Here is a 12,131-nt window from a genome sequence, read left to right as displayed (position 1 = left end):
TATGTCCTGTGAACCATCAATGTTAAAAAGAAAAAAAAAACTAAGCAACCGTAAGCCTAATAGTTAAAATGCCCTGATTATACAATATTTAAAAGGGCATGACCAAATAAGCACAAATATATAACATTTTGAGGGTTGAATTTATAATTTAATTACCTTATAAGTTTATGGATTTGTTAGACACAAATACAACGGTCTTTTCTCATAAAGAATAGATTTGAATCGTTGTCTCTTATCACGTCGTAAATGGTATTTTGGAGGAATATAATTCAAGATCTTGTAAATTATTCTTTTAAACAATTTGATTTGATTGGTAAAGCGACATAGCTCAATTGATAGATTAATTTTGATTGTTTTGAGTCAGTTTTTTTGTTGACCAAAGTTAGAGAAATTGAATATGTATAGATTGTTTTTATCAACCACACACCAATTTGTCAAAACAAATTTCTAAAACAAAATTGACTAATAAATTATATATATACATAGAGCGGTTAATTCTAAAAATAAAATAGTTGTTTAAAAATATTACAAAAATTGGATTATTAGCAAATTTATTTTGAAAATAACCCGAGAACATAAATAAATCGAACTTATTGAAAACATTGCCAAAAGAATAGAAGTGAAAATTGTGGACGGTTCACGATTTCACATGCATTACGTCCGTCCCATCCGTACTACCACATTAGAGGAAGGAACTCGTGGACTTATTAGCTACCATGTTGATAGCAAAAGAATCCAATGTCACCTTTAAAACTTATTAGTAGACGACCCGAGTCCACAATTTTTACATATATTTTTTAACAAAAACTCTATACAAATTCTATATTAACCGAAAATTATTGCTGAGATTGATAAAATTAGGTAGTTTTTGGTCAATTTGATAATTTATTTGTGAGTTTTGCCAAATTGAAATCAAATTTAGACTTTTCAACTAAAATCTAATTAAAATGGTTAAGTCAAACATTTTTAAAATGATGATTTGAAGGCTGAATTATGTATAGATAAGACAAATTGAAGGGTTGAAGAATTTGTTGAATCTACATCTAGTGATGTGAAAATAACAACAAATCTACACAAGAGGAATCACAACACAATCTTGTTGAATGAAGCCTCCATTAGAATGAATGAAAGAATACTTTAATCTTTTTGTAAAAGTAAGAAGTACTACAAAAGAGAGAGAAGAAAAGAAAAGAAAAGAAAAGAAAACTTAGGTAGAAGTAGATTTCAATATAGTTTGTAAAGCTTCCAATTTAGAAGAAGAGATGGGATTATTTGATTGTACAAAATTTGAATAAGAAAAGAGAGGGTTGAAAGAAAGAAAAAGGAGACTTTGTTGTTGAATGTTAAATAAGAAAGGGTAGAAATGGGCGGCAATCATGGCTATGGCTTTGGGAAAAGTGTGTGTGTGAGAGAGTGTGGGACAGTTATCAAAGTATCAAATCAATAGTATATATTATATGGATGAAGTTTTGGTTGTATTCACTATTGATCAATGGAGGAATTTAGGGAATTTCCGCATTTTATGGCTTCCAAACTTGCATGATTAATTGTCACTATCTAATTCCCTCCCATCAAATTTATTCATTTCCTCACATCTTTCCAAATCAAAATTAGGGTTTAGTGTTGGGTGTTTACCATGATGCAAATTCAAACAATCTACGAAACACTTTTATTCCTTTTCTTTTTCTTTTTTGGTACAATTAGGATAGAGAGATTTGAATCACAAATCTCTTGAGGTTGACACAACACATACTTTATATATCTCGGTTTAGTTATGCTCGCTTTGAAATCTTTTAATCATAAAAAGTTATTAGTCTATGAAATATTGAGGTGTATTTGTTTCCTTTAGTATATACGTTGAACTAGGGTCACTTTGATTGACGAAATTTGAATGATGGATGCGAGAAAGAAGGGACGACTTGGATTTTCTTTAAATATTATTGTTCTCTTTCATTTTTGTATCTTTATGGAAGAGATGCAATATCGATCATTGACTTAAATAAATATTTGGAAAATTATAGCAAATAGCATGGTTTAGAAAATAAACTAAAAATATAGCACAAGTATTTGTAAAAATAGCACTCATTGACCAATCAACTGTTAAGTTTTTTAAAATAGCACATTTCTCAACTTGAGCTATTACAGTAACAACAACTTATAGCAGCTATCAATTGTTATCTTTGATAACTACTATCAATGGTAGCTTTCAATTTGAGAAAATTGGGAACAAACACTCACAATAGTGACAAATAGAAAGTTTTAGCACTAACAGTAGCTATTAGTGATAACAATAGATAGTAATTATCGGTGACAACAACGGATAGCAGCACAACTTTTAATTTGAAAAATTTAGGAAGAAACCTCCACAATGGTGGTTGCACATAAAATTTTCTATCTCGTGCTATATATTATATTAGTTTTAGCTTAAATGCCATTTGTAAGTGGCCCTAAATATTTTCTTTCAACTTTTGTTTTTTTTTTTGTTTGAAGGGTAGTTGTAAATATAACCACTAGTTTTAATATATTAGCATATAGCAATATTCTTTTTTAAAGAAATGCAAAAATAGCAAAATTTGTCGAAGTCTATGAATGTCATAAGTCTATTACTATAAACTATGTTGTAAATATTAGTCTATACTTTATGCTACAATGGTAACGTTTTTACATGTAGTATATCATTGGTTTAAATATTCTAATTGTGGGCCTAAGTGATTGAAAATAGGCCTTGACAAAGAGATTGGGCCGAGTCTTGATTGACCCAACTAAAACTCCGTCACCAGAATTGATCGAATTTGATCAGATTTTTGGATTATATTTTGTTCGCTAAAGTTCTTTTCATTTGGTTGTGAAGGGATATTAAATTATAACTTTCGTTCAAAGTTTAATTTGATGAAAATTGTTTTATTTCAACCATAATTGACATTGACTTCTCATTTTATAGGTAGAAGATTTGATTCTCTACAGAAAAGTTGTAGTAAATTAAACTTAGCCCAATGAGAATGAACTTTATTTATTATTAGAGCGAGACAAGGAAGAACATTAACATTTTGAAAAGTAATTTCAAAATAGTTACAACCATTTTTTCTATCATATTCAAAATTACTCTAAAATATAATTCAAATTCAATCTAAATCATATTCAAAATTACTCTAAAATATAATTCAAAGTCAATCTCAATTGGTTGAAGTTTATAAAATTAAACAATGTTTGGCCCACCAACTTTATAGTCTAATTTAGAAGTAACTCAACTTTTGAATGTTGTGCAAACACCGTAAAAAGTGTAGCAAACACCATAAAAGAGTGCATACTTATTGTAAATAATTCATATCCTTTTGTTCGCATTTATCGAAAAACTTCATGTCACAACCCTACACACCTACTTCACTCCAAAATATTAACTTCATTTTTCATGAGTCAAACTCAATCCCAAAGTCCAAAGACCATTTTTTGGATGTTACTTTCAAATTTAAGAAAAAGTGATCTTTTAACTATTTGAAAAACATTTTCAAACAAATCCTAAGAAACCTCTAACCGGGAATGGCGAGAAATACCAACCTAAAGTTAACTCAACTAGTCTTAATCAAATTGTAACTCGAAATTATGAAACTTCAAGGGGCCTAGATGGCTCAGCCTGGTGATGTTATCAAAGAACTTGAATTATTGCTTCACAAGAATGTGCAATAATATGAGAAATGGGGGCAATTGGAACAAAGATGGAGAGGGGAAAAAACAAGATGAAGCTTCCTAATCCAATTTGGCTGCAAAAAGAGTTGGAGAGGGAGGATCTGCACTACCAGCAAGACAGACCAAAATTATCGAATAATTTAGCACTCGAATCACGCAACAACTATTTCAAAATCTACTCTTCTTGCCTTCCCTGCTCGGGGCTCGATCCATCGAAATCTGTTTTCTCGATGAGACTGATATAACAGATGAACAGATGGTAGCTCCAATACAAACAATCAAATAAAATCAGCTTCATTCTTGAATCTACATTCTAAAGTTTTCTCCGAAATTCTAATGGGGGAATTTGGCAATAGGAAAATAGAAATTTGCACAAAAGACTGCCGAATTCTTATGACCATACTCTACAAACATATCCCCAATCTACGGTGGTCCGTTCAGGTTCAATCTTAATCACAATGCCTAAACCAATAAAAGGGAAGAGCTCTACCTAATGTAGAATCACTTCGGTTGAGGCATGTTAACTACTGAAACATTAAAGCTGCGATCGAGACGACCCCAAGGACCTCTGCAAAATGTTCTACTCCTCTTGAAGTTACTTCCTAGCTACCTGATTGTTATGTAGCGATTTGTACCGTGTCTTGCCCAGTGGTCCTTAAGATCCACTGGTACCGACAGATCATGACCTGCTGCTGCTAGCCGACTAAGCAATTTTGTAAAAACACTTCCACTCATTTTCCGCCCGCCCATACGAGCATGGCGTTTGTTTTCCAAATGTGGAAGTGGATACATGGACATATGGGTGGTACAACAAGACGATTGCCAACCCCCATTTCCCCATTTGTAGCACTGTCTTGCGAACCCAGTACACGAACAAATTGGTGCTGGCATAGAAGAATCATCAAAACTTACAAGATTCAAACCCACGTCCTGACCATCCCAATCAGTTCTGTATTTTGTGCCATCGGTGGCAGCATGTCTATTCAAATCTTCGCCAACCTTCTTCCTTGGCGGCCTTGATGTCTTTGATGAAACTAACTTGTTATCCTTCGCTCGCTTTCCCTGCTGAGACTTAACAGCTTCAGAAGCTATAACTGTAATTGGAAAGGCATCAGTTATATGCACGTCTTTTGTACCATAGGAAGTTTCAGATATGTTCGGCATATGATTAGATAAATGGTGTAATCGCTTTGTTTTGCGTTGGACCCCACCACCAAGAGGGAAGTTAGAAGCATTGTCACGAATTTCAAGGGCAGCAAGGGCATTGTCCCTTTCCATTAACGCAGAATCACGCTGTACAAGTGCCTCGTCACGCTGCCGGAGAGCCTCATCTCGTGCAGCCAATGCCTCCTTCTTCTCAGATAGTGCTAAATTCCGTTCCCGAATAGCAGCATCTCTCTCGGCTATAATGGACATGATCTTCTTATTCATGACCAAGGCATTTGGTTCCTTTACATGATTTGGGGGCACCATATTCCACTGCATACATCATTTCCAATTCATTCAATTAATTAGGACATTTTAATTGAATGCATTAAAGATTAAGAAAACAACAAAAGAAAAGGCAAATTACTGGTGAGGAGCTCCCTCGGAAATAATCTAGTTTGTGCCTCCCGTTTTCATGTTGACGGCCATCATCCATAGTCCCAAAAAATAACTACCAAGGCGAATGGATTCAGAATGCTGATTGGAGTTTGATTCAAAAAAATTTCACCATCAACTAACCTTCCAACTCATAATCATCTACTCTGATTTTACATGAAATTGAAAACATCAGCAAGATTTAGATAATGGGAAGCATCAACAAGGCATAACAGGAAAGATAGAAACTAAAGTGAAATAAAACCTCAACAACTAAGAATGAGTGGTAGTTCAAAGTCACAAAAAGTTTAAAAGAAAAATTGAACCTACATTAATTAACCTAAACTGAAAGGAGACTATCTTTTGGTCAATATAAAGACATGTTAGAACTACAGTAAAATCATAAAGAAGATTGGAATCACCCCACACTACGATGAATTCATTCAGCTACATCAAGCAAATAATTAAAAATGATACAGTCTCTTTTCATTGACAAAGCAAAGATCATAAGTTTGGATAACAGGAGGTACCAGCACGGTCACATCCAGCATATCTTGGGGGATCAATTCAAACACTTACTATCAAGAGCTAAGAAAAAAAGAGCCTACAATACTATGATTGTCCAAATAATGGACACAAATTAAAATAGGAGACAAACATTCAAGTACGCCATTAATCAATCAAACTTTCATACATCTTTAATGGTTCTCATTGGATTGCTCTTTCAAAGATAAAGCATAAACAGAAGCCTGGTCTGGCAATTTGAGTCTCTTTAAAACCATGTTAAGAGTATGTAGGTTCTTCCATTTCAGCTTAAGTTTAATGAAAGCTGGTCATTACCATCCACCGAAGAAATTTTAAGGTCATATTCCGAAGCAGCATCTTACTTATAACATCAAGGGATAATCAACTTCACTTATTCAAGTCTATACCAATTTCTTCACAGCTCTGAACACAAGACGAAACAAAACGGCATAAATTAAAATAAAAAAAACAATCAACAGTCAGACTCGTAACCATTATTTACTCATCTTTACCTTACAAAAACATAAATAAACAATCTTTTACCAAACATAGAAACAATACTCATAAATAAAAGTCCAACCAAAACTAAGTCCACAACAATTTCCTCAAAACTCTAGACACAAAACATATAACACAAGCTAAACAAATAAAAACAAAAAATGTTAAAAACTTTACAAAATATAGAGAAATGACATTGACACTCACATTCACACACACACACACACACACACACATATGTTTTCCACTATTTCCTTGGCATTAAACATACAAAGACAGTAAAATTTACCACAAAAAAATGCTAAAAATAGGAGTTGATTCAAAAAAAGGAATAAATCATACCGAAAAAAAAAAAAGGAGCAGCAGCCCAATCTCCTCGAACAAAACCTAAAAGGAGGGAAAAAAACATGAAAGGAAGAAGAACAAAGAGAGAATGGAGGAAAAAGAATATAGGCGAGGTAGGAGTGAGAAAAGGATAGGATTTAGGAGGAGGAGGAGGAGGAGGAGGAGAAAGAAATTTGAAAAGGGAGAGGGGGAAAAATGGAGGATGATGAGAAGAAAGAGAGGAAGTTGGAATGGAGGAAAGGAAAACTTACAACAACAGATGCAATGGAGAAGAAGGAATGCTGACCTGAAAAGAATTTGGAAGAGATTTGGTGAAGATTTGATAGAGTCGGAGATTGAAGAGAGAACTGAGAGAGAAAGAATGGTGGTGAGTAGCAAGCCTACTTCCTTCCTTCCTTCCTTCCTTCCTTCTTCTTCGTTTTGATGTGTATTCTCATCCGAAAACGACCCCGTTGGCTTCCAATTCCTTACGACGTCGTTTGTAAGGAAAAATATATATTTTTTTTTTTCTTTCTTCCTTTAAACTGGATTAAAAGTCTAACCCCCTAAAACGCGTTTTTCCTTTGCCGTTTTGAAGTTTGTTTTCGCCCCTCGTTTTCTTTCTTTCTTTTTCTTAAATTATTAAAAAAAAATTTAAAAAGAAGTTGATGAGAATAAAAATATTATATTTTAATTTTAAGAAAATCTTTGGATCCCATAAATTTTGTCTACCAAAAATTATAGAAGTGAAAATTTTAAATATATATATATATAAGCTAAACAAATAAGATATATAGGTCTCCTCACAAGTAGCACAAAAGGAGCAAAAGCATGCAAACCAAAAGAATCCCTTTCATCTTCTTTAGGGAAGAAGGAAGAAGAGAGATTGTGAAAACTAACTCCAAATCTTTCGAACATCGTCAACAATGGCTCATTCCATTAGTTGATCTCAAACATTAGATAAAATATATACAACTTGAGCAACCTTAGACAACTCGACAATCTTCTCGACCAAGTTACTGAATTTAGACAAATCACACCCCTCATGATTTGTAATATTTGTAAGGTTGATGCAATTAATTTTCTCCCATCAATTAGGTTATAAAGTAACTGCTAGTCCAATGAGGAAACTTATACAAGTCCTTACTCACGCTAATGATTATTTTGAGGTTATTGACCGATTGTCTCTTTATCTCACCTTATTGGCAACTTGCAAAGATGATCAAAGTCCCACGTGAGTGTTGGATGATCCAATTTATCCCACTCACACCATTGTGTTCATACCACGAAGCATGCAAATTTAGTTTGCAAAAACTCGTCTTATAAGGATTCACAAATACTTTAACTATTCGACGCTGTAGTTTGTTCACGACACATAGGTCGAACAAGAATTTAGAGAAGAAATTCAACATCTCACGTGACCTAGAACTATGAAACTATCGTTTACTATACCTATAATATATATATATATATATATATATATAGTAGGACTAAACTTAAGGTTTCCTTTCCTATTTTAGAAAAAAGAATTAGATTTTCTATATCCTTTTAGTAATAGAACTTCTGCACACAATGACACCACATAGAGACTACCGAGAACAAGCTACAAAGAAGGGAGTAAAACTTGGACTAAGCCTTGGGTTTAAGGAAGGGATGTAAGAATAATTCGAGCAACTCCATAACTCGGACTACCAGACAACTAAGCCTTCGGTTAGGTTAGTTTAAAATGTGAGTTGGAGTTAAAAATTTTGAATTTTTGAATTTTTGAATGATTTGAGGGTTGAAAAATTATATTAACCACAAAACTCAAATTAATATAATATATATAAATATAAATATATATTTATATTATTATTTATTTAATAAAAAAATAAATAATTAGGTTAACGAAGCCATCTCTTCTCATTTTCTCTTCCTCGCGCGCGCCCTCTTCTCCACCTCTTCTCAATTCTCAGTTTTGCATCGTCCGTCTCCTCCTCGCCGTCCATCTCCCTCTTCTCAGCCGTCCGTTTCACTCTTTAATGAAAGGCAAACAAGAAAAAGAAATGGCAAAATGAAAGGCAAACAAGGAAAAGAAAAAACGAAGATACTTTAATGTCACTAAGCAAAATGGCAAAATGGCAAAATTCCCAAAATATATTTTTAGCTTTTATTTATGTACTTTTTTTTTCATTGTACTATTATCTAATTATTTTTATTTATTACACTGTAAACATCAGTCACCATGACGGTGGATACCGCCGAAACACCTGTGGAACCGGCGGCGTTCTTAGCATCTCAAGAAGTTCTCTCGATCACGCCTCGAATCTTTCAAAATAACGATTCACACTTCCTTTTATCCTGTTCAATTTCCCCTAATTCGTCTTTCTCCTGCCCCAATCTAATTCTATTCGCTTTTACTTTCATTTCAGACGAACAATCGAAAATAGATTAGCGAAATGGAGCTGGGAATTGTTTGGCTTCTCAGAGCTGCTTGGTTTGCAGGAATTTTGCCTATAATTATAGCCTTCTTACCCTTCTCTAGACTGAATTGGTTTCGTGCAATTCTGTTGGGATTTGCGAAGAGAGGGAAGATCTTGCAATCGTCTTCTCAAGTAAGTGATTGAATCCTCAATTGTCGATTTCCTTGAATATATTTATCCCCTGAGTCTTTATGGTTAGAATATCTGTTTGGTGGTTGAGAAAATTGAATGGTAGTGAAGACTGTTGTAAAGCTTTTGATTTAGGATTTGTATTGTGGGTATTGGATGAAGTGATTCTATTTATTTTGCCTTTTTTCTTCAATAATCACTTTCAGTTTTAATCTGTGGAAGAGAGTTGAAAATTTTAACCATATGTGGGATTTTTTTTTCTTCATATATATAAAAATTTTCAAGTTAAGAATAGAATGAATGAATACGAGGTATAAAAAAACATGTAGGTAGGCATGAAATCTATTAAAGGATCTATAAACGTATGCAGGTAAAATTGAAAATTTGGTTCATACCGTTTGAAGAAAGTTAGAAATTAGAATTTAGTCCAGATTGTTTATTTATAGCTATAATTTAGTTTCTATCGTTTGATAAAGTTCTCATACATAGTCACTATCGAACTATAGGGTAGTTTATGTGAAATTTTATTGTACTGACATTTAAAACCATAGTTAGATTAAATTCTAAATTTCTTAGAAGTCAAAATCATAAGAACCAAAATTGTAATTTAACCAAATATCTATTGTTCCTTTCCTCTAGTGACCCCACCAAAAAACACTATGGTAGCAATTCCAATCTGTATAATGACTAGATCCTACATTTAATACTTAGTCTCACTTTACAAATTTTTCATTATGCCATTAACATTGGATTTTGATCCAATCTAGTGTTGGTACTGATATTGAAGTGGGACAAGGTAGTAGGTCAACTAGATAGGATGTGGGAGGAGTTATACCAAATATTTGATAAGGTTTGAAACCATTACATCATGTTAGATGTTTGTTTGTGAGTATCTGACAGACTTATTTGAACCAAAATTGAAAGTATCAGGACACTAGTGGAATTTCTTGAACTTTTAGAGTATAACTAACACAACCATCTAAACTTAGGAATGATATACGTAATTTAATGTTTCCTGTAATTCTATGACCTATTTACCTATATTTTTAAATTTCAGAAATTCACTGTACCTCAAAAATTCTTCTGCCACTTTTATGTGTTGGCTGTTATCTGGACAACCTTGTTGCTAGGAACAACTTGGACTTATGCATATGTATCAACCCCGGAAATCTCAGAGCCGTTTAACTTTCCTGGCATTACCAGCCAGTTGACTGGAGGTTCAAGTTTGTTTCCATGGCAAAAATCTCATTCATCTAGGAGGGAACATGGATTCCTGGTCTGGAAAGCGGTTTTTCTGCTTTTATTAATGGAAGTTCAAGTTTTGAGACGTCTTTATGAAACAATATACGTTTTCAATTATAGTCCCTCGGCTCGGATGCACATCTTTGGATATTTAACTGGCTTGTTGTAAGTATCATTTTGAAGCTTTCTTTAGTTGGTTTGTTGCAATATATATCCACTGGTTTTAGTATGGCTAGTTTTTTTGTACTTTCGGCCTTGTTTTAATATGTTGTGAAAAGACTCAAGTGAATCAAGACTATTCGCTTCTCAGGATGGAAAATACTTTCTGGGTCAATTTGAATTTGCATTTTTGAGATCAATTTGTATTTATTTCGTTTTTCATATGTAAGGATGTAGTATGATTCATTCTTCTAGGCTCTAGTTTTTTAATGGATGAATGCTATTTTGGTGACTCATTGTTCTTTGTCGTAGTTCAATCCAAGTCTCGAGGCTTGTTATGTTGATCTCTATTATTTTCTTTGATTAGTTTCTATACAGCAGCTCCTCTATCACTTTGTAGCAGTTGTATTCCAGAAGTGTATCACTTCGCCGCAAGTGGGCTAGCTCAGTTTATTGTTCAAGGAAAAAGGCCTATGCCTGATGTTGAAATTAGCCCGTTGGATGCTGTGATTCCTCTATCATATTTAGGGTGGCGTCAGTGGATTGGTGCAGCTTTATTCTTTTGGGGTTGGATTCATCAGCAACGTTGCCATCAGATTCTGGTACAATAAACTTCTTCAATCAGAATTTTTTTATTCAGATCGTAACTTTAGACCTTGATAGTTCACTATCCTCTCTTATCCTTTATAATCAACAAATTTTTCAAACAATACAAAAATGTTTTGGACTTAGAATAACAGAACTTTTAATGCTTGAATGTGTTCAAAACAATTTTCAAATCGAATCCTAGATTCACTTGACTGATACGTAGTGAGGTTAATTTGTTTAGGGCTCACTGCGGGTACGTAGAGAACAATCTGAAGAATATAGAATTCCTCATGGTGATTGGTTCGAAGTCGTGTCTTCTCCACACTATCTTGCTGAGATTGTATGTTTCTCCCTCATGAACTTGCCATGGACAAACTGCAGGTTTTCTTATCACTAACCCTTACCCATTTCTGATGGGCCTCTCAATTTTTCCTTTTGAAAGGTTATATATGGTGGACTTGTGGTTGCAAGTGGAGGAGAAGATTTCACAATCTGGCTACTTTTTGGATTTGTGGTAAGAGTCTTATTTATTAAGAAAATTAAATTACATTTTCGAACTCCATATCCAAATGTGGAACTAAAGATGGAGAAAGGTGAACAATCTTCTGTTGGGTGCTTGCAGGTGGTAAATTTGGCCTTTGCAGCAGCAGAGACTCATAGGTGGTATTTTCGTAAATTTGATAATTATCCTAGAAACCGATTTGCTATTATACCATATGTATATTGAGATATGTGATGTTTTCAAGAACCCTTGCCCAAGTACTTTGTGTGTGTGTCGTCGTAATTAGGTTGCTTATTTTGAATTCTATAAGGTAATGACAATGATGCTGTATAGAGTTGTATGCATTACACTGGAGTTGACAGCCCTCATATTTGATAGGCCTGAAAGCTCTTTCAGTTATTAACAAGTGAAGAAATTGGTAATTAGGTTCTCTAGCC

General features: G+C 33.7%; 2 protein-coding genes across 15 annotated transcripts; one reads left to right on the top strand and one right to left on the bottom strand.

Annotated features, from left to right (window-relative positions):
- Positions 1-3,719: 3,719 nt before the first annotated feature.
- On the bottom strand, positions 3,720-7,075 carry LOC101215473 (protein BASIC PENTACYSTEINE4). 14 transcript variants are annotated; one of them, XM_004148498.3, is made up of 5 exons: positions 6,885-7,065; positions 6,631-6,675; positions 6,106-6,213; positions 5,258-5,432; positions 3,720-5,163 (listed from the first exon to the last, which is right to left on the bottom strand). In XM_004148498.3, exons 4-5 carry the CDS (start codon positions 5,324-5,326, stop codon positions 4,291-4,293), a joined length of 942 nt encoding a protein of 313 aa, XP_004148546.1. In that variant the 5' UTR covers positions 5,327-5,432; positions 6,106-6,213; positions 6,631-6,675; positions 6,885-7,065; the 3' UTR covers positions 3,720-4,290. The 14 variants fall into 14 exon arrangements, with proteins under 14 accessions (XP_004148546.1, XP_011658566.1, XP_011658568.1 ...); XM_011660264.2 differs by having other exon boundaries at positions 5,258-6,213; positions 6,920-7,075; XM_011660266.2 differs by lacking the exon at positions 6,106-6,213 and having other exon boundaries at positions 6,920-7,075.
- Positions 7,076-8,533: 1,458 nt separating this feature from the next.
- Positions 8,534-12,131, top strand: LOC101215230 (polyprenol reductase 2). The gene is made up of 6 exons (XM_004148497.3): positions 8,534-9,206; positions 10,261-10,610; positions 10,972-11,206; positions 11,434-11,532; positions 11,635-11,706; positions 11,815-12,131. The coding sequence occupies exons 1-6, from the start codon at positions 9,051-9,053 to the stop codon at positions 11,917-11,919; spliced, it is 1,017 nt and encodes a 338-aa protein (XP_004148545.1). The 5' UTR covers positions 8,534-9,050; the 3' UTR covers positions 11,920-12,131.

This window comes from Cucumis sativus, chromosome 7, assembly GCF_000004075.3.
Source record: "Cucumis sativus cultivar 9930 chromosome 7, Cucumber_9930_V3, whole genome shotgun sequence".
In the NCBI taxonomy this organism is placed as follows: domain Eukaryota; kingdom Viridiplantae; phylum Streptophyta; class Magnoliopsida; order Cucurbitales; family Cucurbitaceae; genus Cucumis; species Cucumis sativus.
Note: the sequence above shows the minus strand (reverse complement) of the source record. Positions and strands in the feature narration are given on the sequence as shown.